Genomic DNA, 26,613 nt, shown 5'->3' with positions numbered 1-26,613 from the left:
CTCTCTGAATTAGCCAGACTAGTTTTAAAATGCATGGTCTTTTATGCCTTTTCTTCCCATGTGAATCAAGTGAAATGCAGCTGCTCTGGTTTCTATCCCTGTCAGCCAAAGAAAAATGACAAATCTTGTGACAAGTTCTTAGCAATGCTGATGTGGATTTAAATGCTATCAAGCAGTAAGAACAAATGTATTTTTAGATACTTCTGTCAAGTCCGACATTGACGTGTCCTATCAGTTCATTGTCAGATTAGCACTTTGATTCATGTGGAATAATTTCCACATAACTTGCTTGGTGTCCTTTTAGAGGAAAGGTAAAACAAGAAATAACTTGAAGAAATGCCTGGTCACCTTTTTGGAGACGCGTTTGGTGCTGCATCTTGATCACGACCTGTGCTGTTCATAGCAAAATAACAATTTATCACACTGATTTCATACCTTGTCGGGGGTGTAAGTCAGGAGCTCACCTGAAAACACTGCAAAAGGTTTATAGCCCAGGCACACACACTCTTGTTCTGAGGCTGTTGAAAAGGCTGGGACCTGCTGTTGCAGCTCAAGAGCTGAGAGAGCATCGCTGGTGCTCTGGGATTATCAGCTGCTGTGGGGCGCCTTATCTCCTCCCATTTTTAAAAGGCAAAAAATGCCATGTGTCATTTTCAATGACCAAAAACCCTGGTAGTGAACAGAGCTGCACTGGGGTGATTCTGAAAGGTGGTAGCTTTAAGGAGACAAGTCACCTGAAGCACCTGCTGTGCTGCTTTTACAATCTCTTGTTACTTTTAAAATCTCGGTGACATTTAGCTGTGTAGTAGGAGTGAATATACAGTGTTCAGGAAGGCTTCGAAATTTGAGTCTGAGGCTCTGGCACACAATCTACTTTTTTTTTTTTTTTTTTTTAAAGCAGAAAATGCAGGAACCTCCACTTAAAAGTCGGATTTGACACAAAAACCCTGCAAGAGCATGGTTAGGATTATGTATTGAGAGATGAATTCATTTAACCTGAGGGCAGCAAGAGAGGATTAGATATTTTAATTCCTTCCCTTTCCCTAATGACTGTACAGAGTGCTGACACTTGTTTGGCTTGGAGAAGATGACCTGTACACTAAAGTGATTAGTATGTGCAGTGAATTTTTTAACACCTCCTACTGAAAACAAAGTGCTGTCTCACAAAACAAAGCACATTTTTCATGGAGCATAATAGCACTCTTACGAAATCAGGAGCATTATTGCTCAAGTGGGACATGCAGCTTATGAATTGGTCTCACAGATCATGAAATTTGGGACCTATCTTGTTGAGGCAGCGGGGCGATGATTTTCAATGCTCTCACAAGTGAGACAACAACGTGGAAAATGTATGTCAGTCGGAATCTCTGTGGTTTAGCATTTCATTTCAGAATAGCTAGATACTTCACTGCTGAACTTGAGATGGTAACTTTAGCTACTTGATTTTTAAAACATGTCAGTTCAGTTTTTTTTTCCTGGGAATTCTTACATGACAGACAAATGAATATACAGATGAGCCAATTAATTGCTGAAATAAGTAGGTGTTTATTTCTTAGAGGCCAAAGTGTTTTGGTATGTTTCCAGATCAAATGTGCAATTGTGCTTTTAAACACAGGACAGTTTTTTCATTAATAAGATAAGAGATCCCCTCCTGGACTCAGTCCTGTTGCCTTAGCAAGCATATTACCTGTACAAGCTGCTGCAATTAAAGTTTGCTTTCTTATCATTCACATTTACTTGAATGGAAGATCAGTAAGGAAAGAAGTTTTGTTTCATTTAATTGGGTATTTGATTCAGAATTATGCACTTGAGGGATGGATTGTACAGGTGACCCATAGGTGGAATATGTTTGGAGCATTTTAAATTTATTTTTAACTGCAGACTTACAAATTTCTGTGGCTGAATAAAAGACATCAATAACATCCCTTTCAGTTATTCCAGTGTAATTTGATCCATATCTCTGTAGGACTGTAGTCATGTGAATGTGAAAAGAATCAGCTCTTTTTAAAGCTAACTGTACTTTGATTTTTGGTATTAAAGTATGCCATCAGCTTTGTTGTTTTCTTCATCACACCAACAGAATGGGAATGTGCCACAGCATGGCTGCAGCCATGGCTTCCATATATTGTTGTAAGGAGACAGCTGTTGTGGGACTGGAGTCAGTGTCTTGCGATGCTCTTCTACAGCTTTTCCTATTCTCCTCGTTACAGAGTCGAACAAGGGCTCAGTGTCAGCTGATAGAGGATTTGCCTCAGAAGGATCTTGTGTGAGATCAAACAGCAGCGGAGGGTCATGATGGGTTACACCATCCCCGAAACATGGGCAAATTCCTCTTCCAAAACAGGCCCCAGAGGCTTCTGGTTGGAACACTGGAGTAGCATAATGAGCTTTCCATACGGTGCCACCTGTCACAGAAGCACATTTGAACAGGAATTAAGATTCAGGGGAAGGTCCATGAAAGGTTGGTTCACATTTTAAGTGATCTGCTGGGGCAGATCCTAGGGCAAGTTTATGTCACAGTCATCACATGAGGGGGAAAGGCTCTTTTGGGAGCTGGCAGGGATTCAGAATGGTTTTACGTGGCTCACAGGCACAGCAGGGCTCTGGGTATGTGCAGGACAATACACACTATGTGGATGGTTAGCTCTAATATATTAGATGCAGAGGGAGTCTGACACTTCCTGGTGTCCCTTTAAAATTCTACATCCCTCTTGGGCAGGGGAAATGGAGAATGATATCTGGGTGCAGGTACTGTATGTGGTTCTTCTGTTGGCTCTGTACATCTGCACCAAGAGAGCACCTGGGCAGAAATTCTGATCACAGCTCATTTCTACGCTCACTTTTCAGCACCCTTTGGTAATCGCAGGCTGTGAAAACAGTAAAATCTGGAGTCTCACATTTTTAAACTAACATGATGAAGGCAACTAGTTTCCAGCTTTACAGCTTGTACTTTATCAAGTTATTGTACTGACCACTGGATAAATGCAGGTCTGTAACTTGTAATGAAGACAGATGACTAGGACTAAATCTTTCCTTTAAATTTTCTTTCCTCTAAATTTTTCCTTTCTTCTCACTCTTCCTTTTTCCCCTGTTCCGCACTTTGCATTTAGAAAGCACTACGCTGAACTCAGAGGGAAGGATGTGCCCAACAAGAAGACAGCAGAGATACTATGTCTGGAAAAGGGAGAGGAGAATAAAAGGGACATTCAACAATTTGAACCACTTCTGTAAAGCACTGAGCACAAATAGCTGAACACTCCATTGTGCCTACATGGCATTTTCTTTTTGGTTCAATGGAATCAGCTAAACTTTCCTTCCTTCTCTTGTCCCTGGAGCTGTTTTCATGATGGGAGCCTGCAGCTTTATTCTTCTGTTTCTGTTATGTCACTACTGCTAGAACATATTTTGTTAAGATGTTTTTAAATTATTTTTTTTTAAAAGGTGAGGGGAAGCGAATAACAGATATTAAAGCTCAGGTAATCTTTTATCTTAAAATCTCCAGTTGCTGGCTGGTTGGCTGGCTAGCTCTGTATCAATTTATTACCACCCCATGGTTTCCACATCCTTCTAAGCTATGCTTCTGCACTCCTGTGGAGGGATGATGTCTCAGCAGTTCTGAAATGTTTTGGCATAATACATTTAGAAATGTTACAGATTTTGGATATCCCCCTTTCTGAAATTGTGAGAGAAAGGATGCAGAAGGTGGATTTCTTAAAGGAAATGGTCTCACTTCGTGATAGCTTGCTAAGGACACGTATTCCTTGGGTCTGATTGGGTCTGTGCTTTGCTGCTGTCTGGGATGTGCTCCATGTCCTCCTACTTTTCCCCGTCTTGTGACTAAAACAGCATTTGTCTCATGACAAAAATGCAAGCATCCTCATATTCTCCGAGCGTGGGATTTGGGTCTTACGTCTACTAGTCAGGTAGCATAGATATCTGTTAGAAGGAATTAAATAAGTATTCTCTGGGCCATACACATTTTTCTAATTAGCTGGCTCTAGTCAGAGTGCTATTGTGATATTGCTAAAATGACCATTTAGGTAAATATGAGATGGGCAGGTAGACTTACCTAGTTATACATAGGAATTTGCGATCAATGTTCAGAAAAAACAAACTGAGTAGGCATTCTTTTCCATAAATAGTTGAGCTGAATTCCTCATAACTTGTACACTGTACAGCAATTTGGAGTAGTGAGTGCAGAGTGTCTGAGGAGAGTTATTCTGATTCTGCAAATTTTTTTACATTTGCTTCACAGCTGCAAATAATTACTGGAGTTGCAGAGTGGGAGAGAGCCAGGTCTTTGTTAGTTCATTCTGAAGGATACAGTGAGGCTGACTGTAATTAACCTGTGTTGGTGAGCTGAGTAGACAGCAAAATCTGTGCTGATGGAAGCAGCAGGGGTTTCGCTCATCTCCAAGGGGCAAAGAGGGATATGCAATTTGCTACTGAAGTAGCTCTGACAGAATTTGAAGGATGTGTGTGAATTTTAGGGCAACATGTTAATATAGTATGTCCAAGGGAAAGGAAACTTGCTGCTTGAGTCCAAACATCTCTTAAACCCATCTGGTAACAATCAATCAGTTTAACGAGCAGAAAGAAATGGGCTGTCACTAATAAGCCTTATTGTGCTGTGGTAGAGGAAAGGACTCTTTAACATACAGACAAAGGATTCTTCTGGCTTCAGTGAAGGGCTTAGCGGCTGGGTTCTGCCTGGGTGACATCAAGACAAAATGGCTTCATATCTAGCCTGTCCAATAGATAGAAGTAAACAGACAATAAATATGTAATATGAACGTGATATACTTGTAAATGAGCTAGAACGGACTCTTAAAATTCTGTTTGCCCCAGTCACAAGTAATGGCAGTTGGAACAAAGAATCAGAATTTCTGGCTTGGCTGAAAGCTGGGCCACACAGCAACACTTGATTAGCCAATCTTTCATAGGCAGAACATCCCATTGTTTTCAACCCTCTTGCCATGAGCAGTTGTGGCTCAAGGGGAAAAGTTGCAGAAAGGCAGGCATAGGAGATCTAGCTGTGCATGTGGCTTCACAGGAACACAGAATACACCATGCATCTGCATAGTGTGTCTGTTACAGGTAGTGTAGGCTATTAGCAACTGATCTGTAGAGCAGAAGAGTTATTGATGGCTTGACATTCATGCTGTGTTTGTCTGGGGGTGTTTTAGTGGGGGCTATTTCTTGTCAGGTCCTATCTACACAACATTTTTTAGTGATGAGAGCATATTTGGTATCATGCTGGAGCCTACTTTACAGTTTAGTTGCATTTAAACTAAAGTCATGATCTCCAAGCCCATGCCACAATGCAACCCAGTGCATAAGGAGTGGGTATGCTCGAGAAGGGTGCGCTTCAAAAGCACCCTCTGCTCTGAACTAAAACTGTAACCTAAAAGAGCAAGAAGTGAGAGGGAGGTGAGGAGAATAGCAGTCCTTTAACCCAAAAAAGCAGTTCTTCAACCTCATCCCTTGATGAAGTATGCATTTAGCTTTTCACTGGGTAAGTGCAGCATGATGCCTCAGTAGGATTTTTTTTTTTTCAAGAGTCTCTGCCATCAGACAAAACTTTCTTTTGTACAGAAAAAAAAATATTATAATATAATTTTATATTATAATAAAAGAAATTAAGATATTTCTAAGAATAGTGATGGATTTAGAGGCGTAAGAGATTTAAGTTCTGCTTATGTCATGTGAAGAAGAGACGAAGGGGCTCAGGGTTAGACGTGATGGAGTGCCTGGCGCTGCGGGCAGTTCTGGCGTGGGCCCGGCTTAGCGCCAGCCTGTGTCAGGTGAGCCGTGCTCTCTCCCACCGCTGGTGGCAGCTCCAAGGGCTGCGCTCCCACCGCCAGGCTCCAGCTCCCTCGACTGACAAGTGATGGACACGGCGGGAGAGGGACGCAGAGCGGTGACTCCCCCGTTCCTGCGGGCTCCGCACACAGCAGCGCGGAGCTCCAGGGGCTGGGTGCGGAGCTCGCTCCGTGGTTGCGGTGGGCACCACAGCGCAGGCGCGGGGGGCTTTTCATCCAGGGCACCTCGAGGCGTGAGGCAGAGAAGCGCAGCAGCCGACCGCGCCCGCCAGACCTTCGTGTCGTTCCGTGCCGTCCTGCCCAGCCCTCTCCCTCCGCGCCTGACCGCCAGGCGGCGGTTGGCGGCCCCGCGCTGCCCCCTGGCGGCGCCTGCCGCTGCCGGCCCCGCGCTGCCGGCTGAGGCGGGAGCGGCCGCCGCGGCCCAGCCCTGCGGCGGGGGGCGCCGAGCGCAGCCCGGGGGCGCCGCCTGCTCTCCTCCCCGCCATCCCCCGCCGTGCTGGGGGGCGGCGGGCCGGGGGCCAGCACCGTGTCTTGCGAGGTGGGAGCTGCGCAACAGCACGCCTGCAGCCCGGCCCTGCTCCTTCTCCTGGGAAGGAGCACCCCATCTCCTGGGTTTTTTTATGTGTTTTAATCATGTTAATATGCTGCTTAAAAAAAGACACCATGACAGCAGTGGAGGGACATAACCCCTAACCAAAACTGAGTGCTTAAAGGGTTAGGTTAGGGGGGTTGGTTTATTTTTTTTTATTTCCACAGGAAGAGCAAAGATGGAGAGCGGCAATTTACACACGTGACTTAAAGATGATATATTTTGATAGTGCCTAAACACAGGAAAGAATTGAGTCCTGGTCTCCTTAGATAAGTAATTAGTTGAGACAGCCAAAATGTTGGCCCTGAGCACTTTAAGTGTGGTTCCCTCCCTGTGACCACCTCCTTTCACAGCCATGGCGGTACCGGGTCATCCACCTCCCCAGCTCAGGGGAAGCAGCAAGGCCAAGGGAGCTCCTGAGACTGGGCCCACCTGCCTGTGGCTACACCAAGCTTGGCAGCAGTTCTGCCCCATGGCAGCAGCCCCACGAGTGTTGGGAAGGCCCTATCATTCAGATAACAAGGCAGAAGAGGGGTAGTTACAGCACTGCAGCACTGCCTTTTTTTTTTTTTTTTTTTTTTTTTCCAAATTAAGTATTGTTTAAGAACTAGGAAAAATGTTGTCAGCATCTTCTCTCCAGAGAAAACAGAGAATGAGGATTACCAAGAGAAAAAACAAATAAAACCTTCCCTGGAAGGCTTGAAGATGCTCCACCCCATGGAAGAACTGGGTTTATGAAACACCCAACATTTTCTACCATATAGCTGCTTCAGCAGTGTGGGGGTTACTCTGGATCTCACCCTGAAGGGATTAGCTCCTCAAATACTGTATGACTTGTATAGTTTACACATTTTTCTTTGAATGAAGTACCCAGATTTATCTTTGGGGAACAAGAACCTAAACCTAAAATTCTACCACAGCACCTGGCATCACATCCTCACATTTAGTCCTTTCCTCCCTCTTTTCTGTCAGCCAAATGCAGTGACCTCCTGCCCAGGAGCTATGCTTCTGGCAAACGTGGTGTGCTGAGGGCACTGACCTCAAGGTTAAACTGTGGGGGCACGACTAAAAGTTTAGTGTTGCAATTCTGGTATGTATTTATTCATGCCACCAAGACAGCAAACTTCATGGCCACTATCCTGACACACACACACGAGATGGGGAAGAGAAAGATCAGTTCCACATATGGGAACAGAAAGATCAGTGCGAAGTATTTCCAAGTAGAAGTTTTGTAGTCTTCAGGTGTTCATGGAGCAAGTAGATTCTTGGCTTGATACTATCTATACACTTAATATTGTCATTGTATCAGAAAGTATCATAAAGGAAATGTGTCTGGGCATGAGACAGATCACCCAATTCACACTGTGACATAAAAAGGATTTCCTGCTGGGCTGCCTGTTATCCCACCCCCTAGTCAGCACTCCAAGTTCTCTTTGAACAGCCAGCTCCTTATCAACATACCAGCTGAGTATGAACAGCTGCTGATGGTGGAATGCTCTAGCATTTGTAACTGTTACCTAATTGCAGCCTCTCAAGACTCTCGCCCTAATTCTCCTCTCACTTCACAGACAGAGAAAGCAAAACAAAAATTAAGGGGGCTCATTCAAGTTTCTAAGAGATGGGAAAACGAGTAGGCATAGCCCACTCCATCAGTTTCTGCATTTCTCCAGATGTGCAGAATGAAAAAAAATAAAAGAGCACAGTATCACCACAAATTCATCAACTTTACAATTACTGTCACATCATCCAGTCACAGAAGTTGCAATTCATCTCAGCTAATTTCAATATGAGTGTGATTTTTATATTTGATATGGTCATCCTCAGATCCCTTTTTAGTCAGTGGAGAGAAAAAGGCATGACTGATCGAGCCCAGATGCGCTAATCAGAAGGAGGTGAATCGCATCTTGTAAACATCTGTCTCTCTTCAGTGACTATAAAACAACAAGCTCAGATCAAGGCATGTGTGCTTGGTCATGCAAATGCCATCCTCTATTCTGAGCAGGAATAAGAACACAGGCACGAGTCACTGGCCCATTCTCTTTTACACTGTAATGGAGGTGACATTAGTGAAGACTGGGTGCTTGTTGAAAGCTCAGGAAAGCATTATAGCTGCAGTCAGCTCGTCTAATGTCACAGCTGAAAAAGTGAAACAAATAAGGCAGGGCTATTGAAAACAAATTAACTACTGCTTAAGATAGACCTTGTGTGTGCAGTTCCTTTTTCGACAATCTTACACTAAAGCTGATCCAGAATGTTTTTGCAGCAAAACCAAAAGAAACACTGCAACGACAGGGAGGTTCTTAAAGCTATGCTACCTGGGTACTGAAACCCTCCATCTCGAGCAAGGCAGGACAGCTAACAACAAAGCCTTTCTGCACCTTACAGAAGAAGTGAGCATCTGAGGCAATAAACTTACTCAACACATGCACATATGTTTTTACGTGATACTCTGTTGGAAGCTAGAGGTCATCACATCATCTCTGATCTGCAGGAGGGGGGATATTCATACTCACTGTCCTTTTGGTGCCACCGCACTGCATGCAGAAACACACCACAGTAGTGAAACATGAACTCGTGCCCGGAGCGCTGAACTGTCCCCCGCAGCAGAGGCAACAAGGTGCGCCCATCAATTACCCTGACAGAGAGGACAGGAGTCACCAGGCTGCTTAAGAATTTTCAGTCTGCAGGTGGAGCATGAGCAGTACTCACTCCCTATGTATGCAACATTAGGGTTTCAAGTGTCATTTCTAACCCAAGATACTGTTTAGCTAATGAGCCCTGAGATTTTTAATTGTGTGGATGAGTGGAGACCAGTGATTTGCAGTTTTTGCAATTACAGCTAGTTCACCCATCCAGCCTGGGGATGCGAGTTACCATTACTGTAATTTTCCTGGAAGTAAGTGATAACCATATTGAAGGCATTGTTCACAGCTTCTAATTTTCTCCTTGAAATGAAAGTTATTGATGGCTATATGAGCTCGAGGCTTCATTAAAAAAACCTCAAACAAAAAACCTCAAACCAACCCACTGACTGCATTGACTAACGGTTTGAGTACATACCACCAGTACTTCTATGCTTTTTGCTCAGATGACTTGGCCACCCACACTTTACTTTCTCGTGCTCTTTGGAGAAGTCTAACGTAGGTGTTAAAAATTGTTTACCATTGAGGAAGCTACTTCTCCAGTATTGACAGCCAAATGCAGGCCACGTGCCATTTGCTCCACCTTCTCTACTCCTGAAGAACCAGGCTTTCTAATCTTGGAAAGGGCCTGTGCTAGTACTCTAACAGGACCACCCAGCTTTGTGAATATCTGTGGATTTTTCATAAAAAATAAGGTTAAAGGAGAATTTTTTTGTTTAGTGGTGTGTTGTGTTTTACAGTCATCCCAGTGTCCCAAATCAACCAGGTTGCCTTTTGGTAATGAGAAAACTGAATTAGCTAAACAACTCTTGATAAAACATACTGTTTTCCTTTGCCTTTTCTATACAAGCAGATAAGATGGGGAAAGCTACACAGAAAGAAAGCTAGAGAACTACATGGTTAAGAAACAAACAGAATTTAACCTGTGGCTGTTAGGATACATGACATACATAGCCAACTATCTCTAAATCAAGAAAGGGGAGAAAATATGGTTTATGAAGCCACCTTTGTACCTGTCCTGAGGCACCACCCCTCCAGCCAGGTTAACCACTGTTGGGAAGATGTCCATAAGGCTTGTCAGGTCATGGATAACGGTCCCTGCAGGCAACACTCCTGGCCATCGAACAATTCCTGGGACACGGATCCCTCCTTCCCAGCCTCCCATTCCTTTTCCACCTGTTGGGGGGGGGGGGGAGGGGAAGTACCAAAAAAAGTATGAAAGATACTAGATGTTTATTATGAATGTATAATAAAAGGTTTTAAAACTTTTAGAATATTCAAATAACTTTAATGAAAACACACTAAATCCTGGAGAACAGTAGAATGACTACAGTGTGAATTCTGTTGTTCAAAAATATGTATGATTAACCTCTACTTTATACTGCTTTCTTGGGTGGCATGTACAGCAACCCACTATTTGACAGAAGAGGAACAATTTCACCATCTGACATTCTGACCCACAATTTTAATTGAATGTCATGTCTAAGAATAATCTCCACACTCCCTAATAACTTGCCCAATAAAAAAGTCCGTTATTAATAAAAAGCAAAATCTGACTTGGTGTCAATGGAGTAGAGGCTGCAGCCCCACTTGGTGCTCAAGGAAGGGAGATTAACAGAGGGCAAGCTTGGTTGTCAGACAGTTCTGTCAGAGGCAGCAGGAACATTACAAAATTGTTTTCAGTCCTGGAGAGAAGTGGGGGCAATTAGGATAATGTTTGATCACCCTCATGAAGTTTACAGTCCCAGGGATACTCTGAGGTGGTCCCAAATGGAAAAGTGCAGAACCTGTGCAGTAAATAGGCTTGGAATATGCTGCAATGATGAAGACTTTCCATCTGCATTTCTGCTGAAGTTGTCATGAGGTAATCCAGAGTCTTTCTTAACTTAGTTTCTCTCTTGCATTCCTCCAGTCTTCTTCTAAATTCTCTGCTCCATGCATTGTCTCTCTTGCAAGTCAAATTATTCATTGTTTTGAATAGGATATCAAAGTGAGAACCATTAACTAATCACAGATATGAATTATAGATGTCAAGGCTGGGAATATTAATGAAAAAATATGGTTAAAAGCCCGAACTCCAAGCTGAGTGTCCAGCTAGAAATAAAAATTGCAGAACGATGAAGCTCAGGTACCTGTATGACCTTTGCTCTGTTATTCCTCCTATCAAGGGCAGAGATAACAAGTCATTGCTGGAAAGTGTTATAGGAAAGTTGGCAAACAAAAGTTGAATCTAGCTTATCAGCTCAGCTAATAAATCAGCAGCTGAATTGTAGTTTATACTAGCCTCTGGCTTTGCTAAGTAATGCCAGACTTTGCGTGGGGAAGATGTACTCCTAGCTACAGCTGAGAAGCAAGGTTCCAGAGCTTTAAAAGCTTTAAAGGCTGACAGGGTGGCATGATGGATTATAAACAAGGCAAGTCCAGTGGCTCGTGCAGTAATCTTTGTGCTATGTAAGATAGCAGTATCTCATGCTTTGTTATTCACTATCGGCTGCTCTCATTATTTGTATACGTGGCTTATCTATCTTCTTGTTTTTAATATCCTGTTAGCAATAGCAGCAGTGAGTTCTACCAATATTTATGAATTAAACTAGTTTTTATTTTTAACCTTGCTAGTTAGTTTCACTAGGATGTCCCCTTTTCTGCTGTATCTGGACATAAATGGGAATACCTTTCTGTTGTTAATAACTAAATTGATGATATATCTCCTCTTGTCCCCTCTTTAAGCAGGCATGACTTCATCATTGTCCTCTCATACCAAAATCTCTGCCTAATCACATCCACCTTTCCTCTCTGGAATCTCTCTCATTACTAATATACTTGTGTTAGGTTAGTAGAGGTGCATTCATTAAGTTATGTTCTGAGGTACTGAAGTGAACTCTTTGGCCTTTTTGCATCTGCTACTGGTATGGAAACTTCAGAATTGAAGGCTACTTTAGGATTGTCCCTGGATGAGATTCCAGCTGTATTAAACATTGCTTATTTGTGTGGCTCATCAGGTAATTTACTATTAGAGAGTGTGCATTTTGATGCTGAGCAAGGTCAAGGCACCTGAATCTTCTTCTGTGGAGAAATGAGTGATGGGAGCCATTTTAAGCCTTCACTATACAGTAAATGCCAAGCTGCCACAGTGGCTTTTCACGGCTTGGCAGTCTGGAGAAAGCACACACAAGCAATACCATAGATCACTTCCACAGTTTTTGACACTGTGTTGCAAGCCAGTCATAGAAAGAGTGTCTAGAAACATCTATATAATAGACAAGAAACTGGAAAACTGTATTAAGAAAATAGTAAGAAAATAGTATCTGCCAGTGTTGATATAGATAATTATCTACTGTGAAAAACAGAAGGATGTTTCAAGTGAGACTCCAAACAGTTCTGGATCTGCATCAGGGGAAGTTCAGGTTGGACGTTAGGAAAAGGTTCTTCATTGAGAGGGTGGTGGGTTACTGGAACAGGCTCCCCAGGGAAGTGGTCATGGCACCAAGCCTGTCAGAGTTCAAGAAGTGTCTAGATGACACTCTTATTTGTAGGGTTTAGTTTTAGGTAGTCCTGTGAGGAGCAGGGAGTTGGGCTTGATGATCCTTATGGGTCCCTTCCAACTTGAGATAGTCTATGATACTACAACATTTTCAAGTAGTGCTTTGGGTTATGGATTAGATATGGTATGGTTACAGTATTTAAAGACAACATGAAACTAGAAGGGGGTACACAGGTACTGGAGTCTAAAGAGAGGATGAACAATGGGGAACATAACAGCACTGAAATACATGATGACATTGCAACAACAGGGTGATGCAAGTAGAAAAGCAAGAATCTTGTCTGTAGATTGGAAAATAGGGCAAGATCTGTTGCTTAACCTGCATCAAGGAAATCCAAGGTAGGTACCAGGAAAAAACCTCCAGCAGCATAGACTGTATAATAGTAGCAAAACTGGATTATCTGGAGAATCACTGAAGGTCTTTAAGAAAAGTTTAGACAACATAACTGTCAGGAGTAGCTTTGTTGAAAGTGATTGTGTCTGAGGGCTGAAAGATGAATAGCTGATGTCCTGAATTTTCTCCAGCCCTACAATCCAAGACCATCATCCCAGCATATAGTTTAGTAAATATAGTCTGTTCAGATGTGGTTTATTCTATCATTTTATTTTTAAGAGGAAGTCTTATGCATGTACACACGACCAAAATTTTACCTTTATAGATCCCATTCCATCCACCAAACTGAGCATTTCCTCTGTGAGACTCCAAGGATCCTCCATGATCTGATGCAAAATAAATGAACGTGGTATTCTTCAAGCCTTCTTTGTCAATAACATCCAGAAGCCTGCCTATAAGCAAAGCAAAACATCATAACTATGTCTGGAGATGCAGTCAGCATTTTTAGGTCTTGACTCAAAATTCAGTGAAGACTGAGTTCTCCATTCACCGGAACGAGTTATGTTATGAGCTACCACAAGTACTGCAAAGAGTAATCTTGCATTACAGAAATAATGAGAGACCAACAGAAAGCTGCTGAATGTGTCCAAAATTTGTTTGTGGTGTCTATAAAAACAGGAAAATAAAAACCAATTGGAAAATAATTTAAATGAATGATCCTTTTATTCAAACTACACAGAACACGCTGTCAGCTTTATGCTATAAATTCTCTGAGTCGAGGATTGTCTCTATTGTCTAGCTTCAAGCATCTTGAAAAGCTTAAATAATAGTGCTGCCTAGATTCCTAATCATAGAAAACTGCTGTGCCTCACCAGGAGCTGAACAGGGACTCTGAGATCAGGCTGCATACTATCAACCAAAATCTCCTGATGTCATTGATAAAAACCTCACAGACTGTAATTCAAACATAACTTCATAAAGAATGTTTTTGCTACTGATAGCATCAAATGTTTATACAGAATATGATTTATCTTTGATTGTTTGTCCTCATCACTTTCTGCATCAAATATATTCACCAAGAACAGCTTCCATAGCTGCAGAAGCAGCAGCAAAAGCTGAAGTACTCAAGCAAAAAGCATAAGCCAGTGATCAGTTCTTTTGCTCAATGTCTTCTCCTTTACAGACTTCCTGTGTCTCCTTGGTCAAACTACTTATTTACCTTACCTAAAAATAGACACCTTCCCCCAAAAAGAGTTTAGATTGACACTTAGCTGTCCAACCCCAGAGACTTCTGTCCTCACTAGCTCCCATCCTGTTTCGCCTTTACAAGGCATTCCTTACACCATCAGACTCCTGCTACCCACGGCTCTGCTTGTGTATCCTGTGCTTGAAGGTGTCTGGTGCCAAAAATTTGGAAGAGGAGCATGGCAGCAGAGTCCTCTCACTCAACTGGATCTTGCACGAGTTCTCAGCCTGCCCATCAGAAGCATCAGGCTCCTCTCAAAATACAATTTTGTAAACATGGTTACTAGAGGAAGAAAAGGTTCAGGAATTAAATCTTGGCCTGGATAGGAGTGGAATACTTTGTCAGTAGGATCTTCACATTTCACTAAATGCAAGCAGTATGTCCCTCCCTCCTACTGAAGCAGAGAAGAATGACTAAGTAAGGCTAAATCTAGGCCTTTTTAAACCTAGTTGGCACTCAAAGCCTAGATTTAAGACCTAAGTGAGTCTTCACGAGGTACTGACTTCACACTATTTATTAAGTGAAACTCCATAGCTTTTAAACTTGGTCTTTTGTCTAGAAGGGAGTTCTGGTTTCTGCTCCAAGATTTAATCTGCAATAAAAATTAAGAAGTACACAAAACAACCATAGTATAATGTAATATTCAGCAGCACCACCACTTATATCTTCTGAGACTAGACAGAACTGGAGAAATGTCACACATTTTGATGAACAACATGATCAAGCACATATTTGATTATTTGACAGCATTTAACACTGCAACACAGAAGTGTGCAAATTAAAAACTAAAAAGAACAAATCCTCACAAGAATAGTTTGAACTTTCATCTTAAACAAACAAAAAAAGAGGCGTGGTAATAGTATGGCAATCTCTGTAGACAGATGTGTATCCAAGTTCACTGATTTTTGACATATGCAAAAGGGAGTTCTGTGACCACCCCTTTTAATTTCTTTTCCACATTCAAATTAATGGAGTATTTTCTTCAAAAAGACACTTACCCACCATCCAGTCCATCTCCTCTACGTTATCTCCATATAGGCCATGCCTGCTTCTTCCCTGAAACTTCTTAGTGGTAATGAGAGGGGTGTGAACATGTAAAAGGGAAACAAAGAGAAGAAACGGTCTATTCTTGTTTCTGAAATAAAAGAAAACAATAGTAATTTCTCTGCAAACTGTCTCTCAACCCAAAATGTAACAGTGGTATTGTAGTGACTATCTCAACAAAAATTATTATTGTGTTCTAAACCAAAAATGTTTGATTTTGACTTCTTTGCATTTTTGAGGTCTTGGGAGACAGACCAGATTGAAATATCCCCCAAACATGTTGGTTTTGTTTTAAGACCAAAATAGTAATAGGCCCTTTCTTTTTCTGGTTCCAAATTAGACATGTGTAGAACATTAAATAAATAACTAGTAAAGTTCATAGCCAGAAGACTGACACACTCTCAGAGGCAAGAAGAATAGGAATCACTTGCTTAAACTTAAACAAGGATGTCACTGAGCATCTGAGACATCCTCATGGAAGAGGCAGATATGATGCTTCATCCACAGGGGAACCATATTCCTTTAACATTAGGCCAGGCAGAATACCCTAGGAACCTGAGATTATCTGTGCTCAAAGTTTTGTGGAAGAGATTTATTCTACCTTCAATTTGCCTTAAAAAAAAAAACCCAAACAACCAACCCCTAAACCCTGACAGAAATAGTATAATCTTATTCAAGGATATGCCCAGACTTGATGCACGAATACTTTTAAAGACTTAGTGGTTTGTTCAATTCCAGTTGAGGTTACTGATAGTATTGTAAATGAAGGACACCTTTGGAAAACAAACCAAGACTCACTATCACCCTCCTGTTTGTAAAATATTAACTTCATGTGACACTTTCTATGACAGTCCATTCATCAGGCTAAGATCATATTTCTGTTCCTGCCGGCAGAAGGCCCAGTCCTTGGCCAGTACACCTTTATATTACATGAACAAAACAAACACAAAAAAAATCATCTTCCTTTTCCTGAGGAGCTAACAGGCTGTGTTAGATGAAGGACAGGAGTTGGATGCTGACAGGGAGGGGAATGCCAGAAAACAAATAACTGGCCAGCATCAAGTTCAGCATGTCAGCTGCCTAATATAGTAATAACATTATTTAAAAAAATCCTTAAAACTCAATACCATTTTTGTTGGTTACCTTTCAATGAATGAAACTGCCTCCTTCAGCATATTAGAAGTAGTTTTTTCTAGATTCATTGGTTGTTCAGTGATATCATGGTTTCTCATCAGGAGACAGTTCCAGTACTTGGTGAAACCATAGCTGGAGAACCAGGAGATGAAATACAGGAGACCACAGATAGCCAGACATATAATTATTTTCCATTTTACTGAGAATAAATTGGTAAGTTTTCCAATCAAAAGAGTAAGCCCTGCAAGGTTAATCATCTGTGTGTAAAGCCAATACGTATCTTGCAAAGACTTGGCCAGTTCAGGGTCATCCGTGCCTTGACACTCATTTAACAGGGTAAAAGGCATGCCATAAAAATAATCAAAGCCATGATTTAAAGGATGGTGGCAGTGATCACGGCGGGATTTGCAGTTCATACCCAAATGCCACTTCCCTGAAAATGTAAAACAAAGATCTTAAATCCAACATCGTGACTCTCAGATTTGTCTGCCTGTATTTCTAATAGGTTGGCTGCACTCCTCAGTTAAGGTGCAGCCAGGGAAGGAGCTGGTGTGGAATGGGGACAGACTCTCAGGAAGCAATTGTGCACTGGCACTTTATCTGGCTAGAACAGCTGGTATTCCTCACTTATCCGTTAAAATTCCACATGAGGCAACAGTCCAGCTCAGATGCCTCCCTGAATAAGAACAAATAGGGTTGAAACTTTTGGTGCTTATTATTTTTCATATGATAAAAGTAGTCTTTCATCAACAGGTAGTCTGATGGGGAGAAACCAGAGAAACACTTGTGCCAAAAGAACCAGCTAAGTGAAAAAGTATGAACCAATTCACACACAAGTTCTATCTGGCCTTCACAGTCCAAGAACAAATTTCAGGAAGAAGGTGTACATATTGGCTCTGTGTGTCTATATTCATCTTCAAATGCATAGCAAAAATAGGCCATTCCAAATATCCCATACAACTGGACATATCAGAATATGTCATTTACCGATAATGAGTCTTAATGAAGTCATATGACAGAGCAGTGTAATTATCCTGACATTGAAGGTCTGACAGTCTATAACCATGGGCCTAGGGGCTATTAGCTAGACATATAACTTCGAAGAACTGCTAACCAGCTCTGTGCTCATGTATATGAATGTAGTTCCCAGTGTAAGCTTTACCAGACTGCACTGAGCTACGGAAAGTTTCCCCCTTTGCACAGGCCTGGGTGCAGTCAGGACATCAGTAAGACTAATTTTAATTTAAGGAACCAAATAACACCTCAATGTGCTGAAGCCAAGCAGAGGTATGAAAATCACAGTAGTAACAGTTAAGTACACGACACCTTTTGGTGTTCAGGCAATATTAGCAAAGTTAATAGGATTTTATTTTTTTGGACATGTATTCTGATCCAAAACCCACTAAAGTCAATGGGACTTTCAGCTTTTCTTGGCAGAGTTTCTTTTTGCAGAAAATATGGCACTTTTAGAGTCTTAACTGTGATAACAAGCAGGATGCATAAATAACAGAAAATCTAGCCACCAAACATAATTAAGACCACTGTGGTGTCTGGGTACCAACTGGCAGACAATATTTTTCTGCTCTAATAGATCAATGAATATCTCTGTTAGTTCTTCCTAAAGCAATCTGTACTGGGCAAACAAGATTTTTTCCTCTGCATTTACTTCTGTTTGCAGTGTACATCTGTGTATTCCATACAACCTCATTTTGGATTTATCAGATATGCTGTGCTGACAGTGGGGCTTATGGATGGCATTGTAAAAATCCCGCTGAGTTTGAAAGTTATGCATGCAAGAAACTCTAGTTTAACAGGTACTAGACATTTTGGCAAATAAAAATATTTACAGTAGCATCTCATTTAAATAACAAGCAATCAAAAGGTGGCAAGTTGCTGTGTCTCATACCGACAAGTGCTGTAGAATAACCTTGTTGGTGCAGTATTCTAGCAAAAGTAGTTTCATTTGGTGGGAGTCCACCAGAACACCCATTCCAGAAGAGAACCTGCCGTTGAGTGCTCGATGCCATGCCTAGAGAGGAACAACAGTCTTCAAAATTAAACAAGCCAGTTTTCAGATTTTCAGTCTTCTCAGATTGTTCTTTCTAATGAATGCGAGGGACTCAGTTGCCCAAGCCTAGTGCCTTTTAAGAAGCCATTGAGTAAGCCCTGGGATATTCTGACTGACCCTCAGAACAATGTCTTCTCCAATCCCACATCATCATTTGCTAACCCGATACAGATGCCTCAGCTATACTGGGGTGTCTATAAACGGCACTAAGATGCCTGTTTGTACATTAGGCAACCTCTTACAACCAAAGTTCTATCAAAATATAATGTTAAAAAAAGGGGAAAAAGCAACAAAAAAGAAGTTTTATATAGAACAGAAGGCTTACAGAGTCAGGGGTACACACTTCTGAAATGTACAGTTCATGATTGCATTTCTTTTAGCAAGTCAGAATCCCATCAGAGGAGCTACACTGATTTAAGGAGTGATTGAAGGAGCTGGGACTGTTCAGTTTGAGGAGGAGAAGGCTGAGGGGAGACCTCATCACTCTCTACAACTACCTGAAAGGACATTGTAGAGAGGTTGGTGCTGGACTCTTCTCACAGGTGATTAGCAATAGAACAAGAGGGAATGGCTTTAAACTGCAATAGGGGACGTTCAGACTGGACATTAGGAAAAAAAAAAAAAAAAAAATCACAGAAAGAGTGGTCAGACAGTGGAATAGGCTGCCCAGGGAGGTGGTGGAGTCACCATCCCTGGATGTGTGTAAGGGTCATTTAGATGAGATGTTGGGGGATATGGTGTAGGGGAGAAATTTATAGAGTAGGGCTGATGGTTGAACTCAATGATCCCAAGTGTCTTCTCCAACCTGAATGGTTCTGTCTGATTCTGTGATTATTACTGTCATATGCAGTAGCTGAAGTTTTCTGTCATGAATTTACATGGCTGAAGTAAATCTGTTTTAAGACAACTGTTGAGAACTATTCCACAGTCTGACACATTTCACTATGAAAAATTTGTCAGGATATTCAAAATATTACACTGTACTTAATATAATCTTAATACCACTGAACATACAGTGTTTACACATTTTTTGTTCTTCATGTTTCTACCTCTGGGTGCTTTGTGCTTTTTGGATTTTCATCCATTTCTGTGTTGTCATTTAGCCACATTGAGTGTTTTTTTATGTAGGGATTTTCCCATAGAAATCAATCACTAAATCTAGTCATTTTTATTTCTGCCCACCTTGCTGAGACCCCAAAACCTTTGATTAACTAGTCTTTAAAATGGCTTATTTAAGGGGATTTTTAATAGAACAATAGCTAGACAAACTGCAGTGAAGTGTTAGAGAGGCCTAACCTGATCTGATAGGGTATCTGCCAGTCAGGAAAGCTGCTCTGCTTGGAGTACAGACAGCAGCTGCAGCAATGTGCTGGGTAAATCTCACTCCGTCCTTTGCCAGGCCATCAATGTTAGGGGTCCTAAAGAAAAAATCCCATCTCAGATAAAAATGCATTACAGAGAAGTTTGTGGTATGCTGTTCCTCCTAGTTTTGTCAAGGACATTACCATCAAATTTACAAAACTCTGTTTATCTACAACTCAACTAGGAAAGCTCTGGTATATATATTTTGAGATATCTTGACTCCCTAGGAATGAATTTTTCCATGGATAGATGTGGCTTTATTAATAACTAAAAAGAAAAAAAAAAAAAAAGAAGGTATTTCAACTCTATCCCATATCAAAAACTCAGCCTAGTGAAAAAGATTCCATTAATAGATACAGTAACCACAATTTCTAAGACTATAATAGGTTAGAGTAAACACAGTATATATATACAATGGTTCCATCAATCAATCTATACACAGATTGATAAATACACTAGGGATAAATATAGCACATAGACTGAGCTTTCACTTCATCACAAGCCTACTGGAGTTGTTAGGTATTAAATCCTAATTTCAGTCCTTCATATTTCAACCCTGAAGCTGTGAAAACTTACGAATTATACACATGCCTGACAAACACAGTGCATGGACACATTTGCAAAGTTCTGACTGTATATGCTGAAGATTAGAAGTTCAAGGAAGTTGCTCAAACATGCCTGTATAATTATTACTCCAGTAGGAATTACTGCACATGGTTTGAAAAGAAGTGTATCTAGATAAATTAATCCATTAATAATGAATTCTCTAACACTAAGTATCATCAGTGGTTTTTTTTTTCTCCACTGAAATTCACCAGGAAGGGATAATTTCTTTCGCAGAATGCATTCTTACCTTATTGTATCATTGCCATAGCAACCCACATCTCCTATACCGAGATCATCAGCCAGTATCAGTAAAAAATTGGGTTTTGAAGTATTTGATACACAGATTCTTGGAAACAAGCATAAAATTAGCCAGATGTTTAGGCAGCTCCTGGAATTAAAAGGTAATATTACAAAAACATTTGTAAGCTTTACAATAGACTTTAAACTATTAAAGTTTTATGCGGACCCAGTATAGATGCAAACAGCTACCAAATACTGCCAGCAGATGGAGCTCCTGAATATTTACAAGAGTTCTTGCGTCAGCAGTATTTTCTTTTAACTTGCACAGGAATTTTGTGTGTGCATTTCTTTGTTGAGATTTGGACTGATAGCAGCTGATGTTTCCAGCAGAATGAGTGGCTGGATATGTGCAAGTCTCCTGAGGCACCCCTTGTACAAGGGTGTAGGACCCTCTTGTCAAGGCTCTTGGAATGATTGGGACAGGAGGATGGAGGTGGTTGCTGTTGGAAGCACTCTGGTCATGATGGCAATGGCTTGACTATGGCATCCACTGCACCCAGTGCTACACACAGCACCTGGAAAGTGTTCCTTCAGCCATGGGACCATCTGCAAAGTCAAGGTTGCAGCAACGGGCTTAAACTTTACCTTCCTAGAATACCGTAAGAACATCTCAGCATGTCTTAGTTGCTCAAGATGTTTCCAAGATGCTGCTTACAGATGTTCACCTGAAGTAAAATACATATGCTAGAATATATCTACGGGCTGCTAGTTCATTAATAGCTACTGCAATGTGCTATACTATGTATTAGATATACTCCTAAACCCACGTGTCCTATAAAACCAGGATAAAAGGCCTTGAAACACCAATAGATCTAAACCTGTATTAGCTGCTCTTAGATTCTCAATGAGTTGGGCAGGGAGAAAGGGGGAAGAGAGAGAGATCTGTTTACATTTTCTTAAGCACAACACTTAAAATCCAGGAAAGACCTTCAGCGACTATCTTTTCTTACCATTGTTTTCCCTGGTAAAATTCATTGTTTCCCCTTGTATGAAGTGGGTACATAGTTGCTCACATAAATTCTGGTGAAAAAGGAAAGAAAAAAAAAGTAATTAAAAAAAAAAAATCAGACCCCAGTAGCTCTGGTGATCTTTCTGTGAGGTTGATCATGAACTGCCCTGCATTATCACAATCATATTGCCACTGCCTGTGGCTGGCTACAGCAGGGGTGGGCTGAGCTAGTAGGGCTTGACAACACAGTCCCTACGTTCCTGAACATGTGTCTGCAGAGCCCCGCTGAACTGACACTACAAGGCAGAAAGAGCACAGCTGAGGGCAGGTAAGGTCAGAGAGCACCGCATGCAGTTTTGCAAGATCTGGCCTGTTCCCAGCTGCCAAGAGGGGGACTTAGGAGCGTTTGGAAAGAAGGCTAAATGCTTATGGCTTTAAACGGTGTTAAAGGTGCCAGTTGCTCAATACACGGACAGAACTGTTGGTATTCACCAAGAGGAAGGTTTTCACCATTTTACAAACAAGGTAATGATAAGTAAAACTAGTATCTCACTTTTACTTAACGTCAAATTACCTTCAAGGTCCAGGAAAAGAATCTTACCTTTACTGTGAGCTTCGAAACTACAAAAAAGTGCCTCAGAGAAAAGCAGTCCTGGCAACTATTTTCAGTGTAATTGTTAGGGACAGGACTATAGCTTTCTTAGATCTGGATGCCATCTAGTACATTCAAGAAGGTGTTTCTATCTGAATTTTACTAAAAACTGTCCAGAAACATAAATATCATTATTATTATTTTTTTAAAGGACTTCAAAGCTTAATGCCATACGTAAGCTTAACAAGCCAGTTTTTCTAACTGCCAACTCTATGAACTTAACCTGGACTTTAAAAACCTAAAAATAACTTCTGGTTTCTAAATATTTATTTTTGTCTGGCAAGGCAAATTTTATGAAATTTTATGGAAGTAATTTCCTATGCTTGCTGAAACTGAGAGCACACCTAATCACTTTGGGCCAAGAACAGCTTGGGAAATGAACTCTTTTTCCTTGTGAATGGCCAAAGACTAAGGGATCTGCAGAAAATTTTGCACTAGAACCATGCAAACAGTCATGCAGAAGTATATGGTAAACTGTCTCCATTGGGGACTGGGATACGCTCATCTTCATGGTATATGCTGAAGTAAATTAGAGATGACATTCATTCCTTCACTGTGAAAAGAGATAGAAATCTGAAATATCCCATCCATGGGAAATTCCTACTTTTCCACACTTCTTTTAATTTCAAACCATCACAAGAACAAAGATGTTGTCAGCTCTATTAAGGAACAGATTGAAGCTAATAAGACTATTTACTTTTTATAATAGCTAAAAGCACGTTTATAAACATAAAGTCACTTCTAAACTCAGGGAACTGAAAAGTTCCATCTTGACTAATGAAAGGCTTATTTTTTTTTCCCTCCAAAGTCAGCATGCTCTCCAGTGGGAAAATATAGCATTTTCTAAGAGAACTTTTTTTCTGCCTTTTTGGTACATAATAGTGTTACAATTACCTTGAATGTCTGAGGAATACTAAACCGATCTGAGCAGAGTATAATCCTGCCCTATGCATTTCAAAGGATGAGCCAGGGGATAAAAAAATTGCAGATACTGTTAATCTGACCAGGAAAATAGTAAAAAACCAGTCAGAACCTGGGGTCTATTGATGATTTTTTCCATCTAGGTGCTTGTTTGGCTATGGCTGAGACAATATGGGAAAATAAAAAAAAAAAAAAAAAAGAAAGAATATTTTTTTTTAAAAAAAAGCTTGATCTTCATTAAATGTGGAATTTTCCATAGGATTGATGACACTTTCCCCTCTCTATTGGCAAGATCCTGAAAGGCAGTATTGAAAGCTCATCCTCCTTTCCCACTGGCTGTGTTGGAGATTAACGAGGAACCAGCAAGATCCCTGTTACCCAATGCACTGGCTGTTTGAAGCAGGACCTTGCTGTGAAAGCAAATGCCAGAAGCCTAATATCATGCTTTAAAAGACAGGCTGTTTTACTGTAAGGCAAAGGACTCACTACTAAAAGCTCGAATCTTTTATCTGTACGATGGCGGTGCCTCAGAATCACAGCCTGGCCGCAGTTCCCCCAAACCCCTGATGAACTATGGCCCTGTAGGACAGAGCTGAGGTGATGACCAGGCAAGTGCACAAAGGCATTAACGTGCACGAAGGAAGAACTAGTAATGGCTCTGGTCCTTATGTGTAATGGGAACTTCTTTCTGGTGCTTTAGCAATGGAGGCAAGAGCTCCACCTTCCCAGCAGCTGGTAGGCAGCACTGTGTTTAAAGGGCTTGGGGTACATGATTAAACCAAAACTATTGCAATGAAAACTGCTGAAATGCCTACACTGAGTAGCTGGGGATCATCATGGCCCTTGTGAGCTGTAGTGAAGCAATGAAACCAGACAGATCTGGACATCTAAGAAACCCCTTGATTTCCAGTGAGCGTTGGTAAGCTTCCAAGCCAGTACAACAGCTCTGCTGCTTCCACTTTCTCCCCACAGGTTCCTGCAGCACAGCCAGCTGGTGACAGCAGACACACTGGTATTTAGGCAGAGACTTTGTACAACGCCTCAGGAAAGCTGTGAATTTCGAACCAGGGAGTTGCAGTAGTGGTTATTAATAGATATTTGGGTCTTAATGCCACTGGCAGTGGCATGATTAAAATTAGCGCTTCCTGATTCACTGCAAGCCATTTTAGGAACACTAACCTTACTAAATGACAAGAAGAAATACCAAACTAAAAAAAAAACCCCAACCACAACAATGTAAATATGCATATTCACCTTTTTCTGTTAGAGGCTGATTTCTTCTGAATTCAGAGCTCTTACTGACATCTCTGGGAGTGTCATGAATCCAGTACTGGGCCCTAGGGCTTGTCCAGTTTCCTTAGATGCTGAATGAAAAAAAAAAAAAAAAATTACTTAATCCATAAATTTAACATCAGCCTCTAGAAATCAGCAGTTACTTACAGAATTCTGAGAAAATGTCCAATAGTAATTCCCTCTGTAAGCCAGTACACCACAACAAATGATCAAGACTAGCAAAAAAGGCCAACCCCTTTTAACGATGTGAAAAACAAACCCTCATCTCAAATATTATTCTTTTTCTGAACTCCCCATTGTTCCTTGGTGTGCTGAGCAGTCCGGATCTTTTAAGACATGCGATGGAGGAAGCAGGCTGGAACTTGCTGCTTTTCCTCTTACTCTCCCTTCCCCCAGTCTCCAGTTCAAAAACCGCCTGGGATCCCTGCCAGCAACCGCCAGTAAACTGGAACTGCCACGCAGGTTTTACATGAATTCCAGGCAGAGTACAAAGTCCTTCTTCTTGAAATACTGGCACAACATGGCTACTGCCTTCATTAGATTCTCTATCCACTTAATTCTCTGCAGATTTGTTAGAAAGCCTCGCACTGTTCTACTTCAGTGCCTCAAAAGAGATGCTATAAGTAATAACACAGCACCCTGAGCCATGGGGTTTTGTTTCTCCCACCCTACTTTTCCAGCCTTCCAGGCAGGATAACGTGACTAGCTTGTATTCCCTCTTTTCTTCTGTGATGTTGTCTTTTCTTCAATGCATTTTCAGTAAAGGTAGACCTACCTGTGCTGAAGATACTAACTGCGCTTTCTTCCCCCACCCCCAAGAACTGGAGCTTTAATATTCTCCCCTCCACTAACACTTCTTTCAGAATTTAATTCTGTTATCATACACTTTACACTTCAAAAGGTCTTAAGCAATTACTTAGAGGAGCTCTCATCTATTCATTTGTTGACATTTCAGTTCTCTGAGTTCCCTGAGTACAGTGGATGCTGAATTTAACACTGTGCTCTAGAGAAGTCAGTAGGAGTCAGTGAGGTAGAAAGATCAAGCAGCTTAAACTATCAGATTTGTATAATACACAGCAGGGACAGTCATGACTGGAAACATTTTTTATTTGTTGACCTCCTTGCACTTATGACTATACTCAGTTATTTTTATAAGATATAAGTTTTCAAGTTGGTCTATTTTGTATGATTACTTAACAGCTTGTAATGCTTATGGTGCAAAGATTTTTCTTGAAAAAATTGTATTCCTCAAAAATTACATCATGCCCTGGGAAATAAGGATCTCTAGAAGTTGCCAGTAACATAAGTATTACTTTCCAATTGTCTTTGATCCAAATGATGACTAAACTTTTCTGTCAGCTTTTCTAGACTCTTTAGATCTTTCTCACCATGTGATTGCTACTGAAGACGTGCCCATGCTGCTGCTGGCATGCCCTGAAAACCAACCAACCAAAAAAAACACCATCAACCCAAAACCTCCACACCTTTACATTTTTCCCTGATAACAAAACTCTATTTGGAAGTAGAGGAGGCATTCTGCTAGCACAGACCGTGCATCCTGTTTCTCACTACTAAGTTAGTGACCTAGTACAAAAGGTAACAGCTGTGATTATTTATTATCTTCAACAGAACTAAGCTTTAAACCAAGACTTTTTCTTTTCTTTTTTTTTTTTAGAAAAAAAAAGATCTTTGTAACAATGAAGCAGACAGAAGATGATGTTTATCTCTGCGTTTTGAGCTCTGCAGTATTTCCTCCTCTTACGCTGTTTTTCCACTGTGCACAGGAAGCTGCTTTTTACTCACTGCTGCATACAGGCAAATTCTCTGCCAGAAAAACTCTATTTTTGAGTCATTGTGTGCTTTGTACTGCCACTTTCTATCTGGCTTTTTGCACATATCTAAGTACTAAAAGAAACACTGGCATTTATAGACTCCCTATACCTTTGACAAGTTTTCAGAGTGGACTTATAGTAGTCAAGAACACAAATATTTAAATGACACAAACAGAAATTTGTAAAATTGTTTCTGTGTAACACTTATGAAAAAGAGACTAAGATATAAAAAGAAAGTTATTAATCAGATAAACTGGCTGAGCAAGTGAAACATTTTC

The 26,613-nt window shown here is 41.0% G+C and overlaps 1 protein-coding gene across 2 annotated transcripts; it reads right to left on the bottom strand.

Moving 5' to 3' along the window:
• Positions 1–1,096: 1,096 nt before the first annotated feature.
• On the bottom strand, positions 1,097–24,791 carry LOC141972212 (arylsulfatase H-like). Of its 2 annotated transcripts, XM_074930072.1 has the most exons (12): positions 24,651–24,791; positions 24,465–24,574; positions 21,639–21,708; positions 20,636–20,776; positions 19,717–19,838; positions 18,259–18,381; positions 16,362–16,785; positions 15,173–15,309; positions 13,246–13,380; positions 10,067–10,229; positions 8,925–9,046; positions 1,097–2,405 (listed from the first exon to the last, which is right to left on the bottom strand). In XM_074930072.1, exons 3-12 carry the CDS (start codon positions 21,689–21,691, stop codon positions 2,035–2,037), a joined length of 1,791 nt encoding a protein of 596 aa, XP_074786173.1. In that variant the 5' UTR covers positions 21,692–21,708; positions 24,465–24,574; positions 24,651–24,791; the 3' UTR covers positions 1,097–2,034. The 2 variants fall into 2 exon arrangements, with proteins under 2 accessions (XP_074786173.1, XP_074786179.1); XM_074930078.1 differs by having other exon boundaries at positions 24,465–24,791.
• Positions 24,792–26,613: the final 1,822 nt, after the last annotated feature.

This window comes from Athene noctua, chromosome 1 (assembly GCF_965140245.1).
Source record: "Athene noctua chromosome 1, bAthNoc1.hap1.1, whole genome shotgun sequence".
Classification (NCBI taxonomy): Eukaryota; Metazoa; Chordata; class Aves; order Strigiformes; family Strigidae; genus Athene; species Athene noctua.
This window is presented reverse-complemented; position numbering and strand designations above follow the sequence as displayed.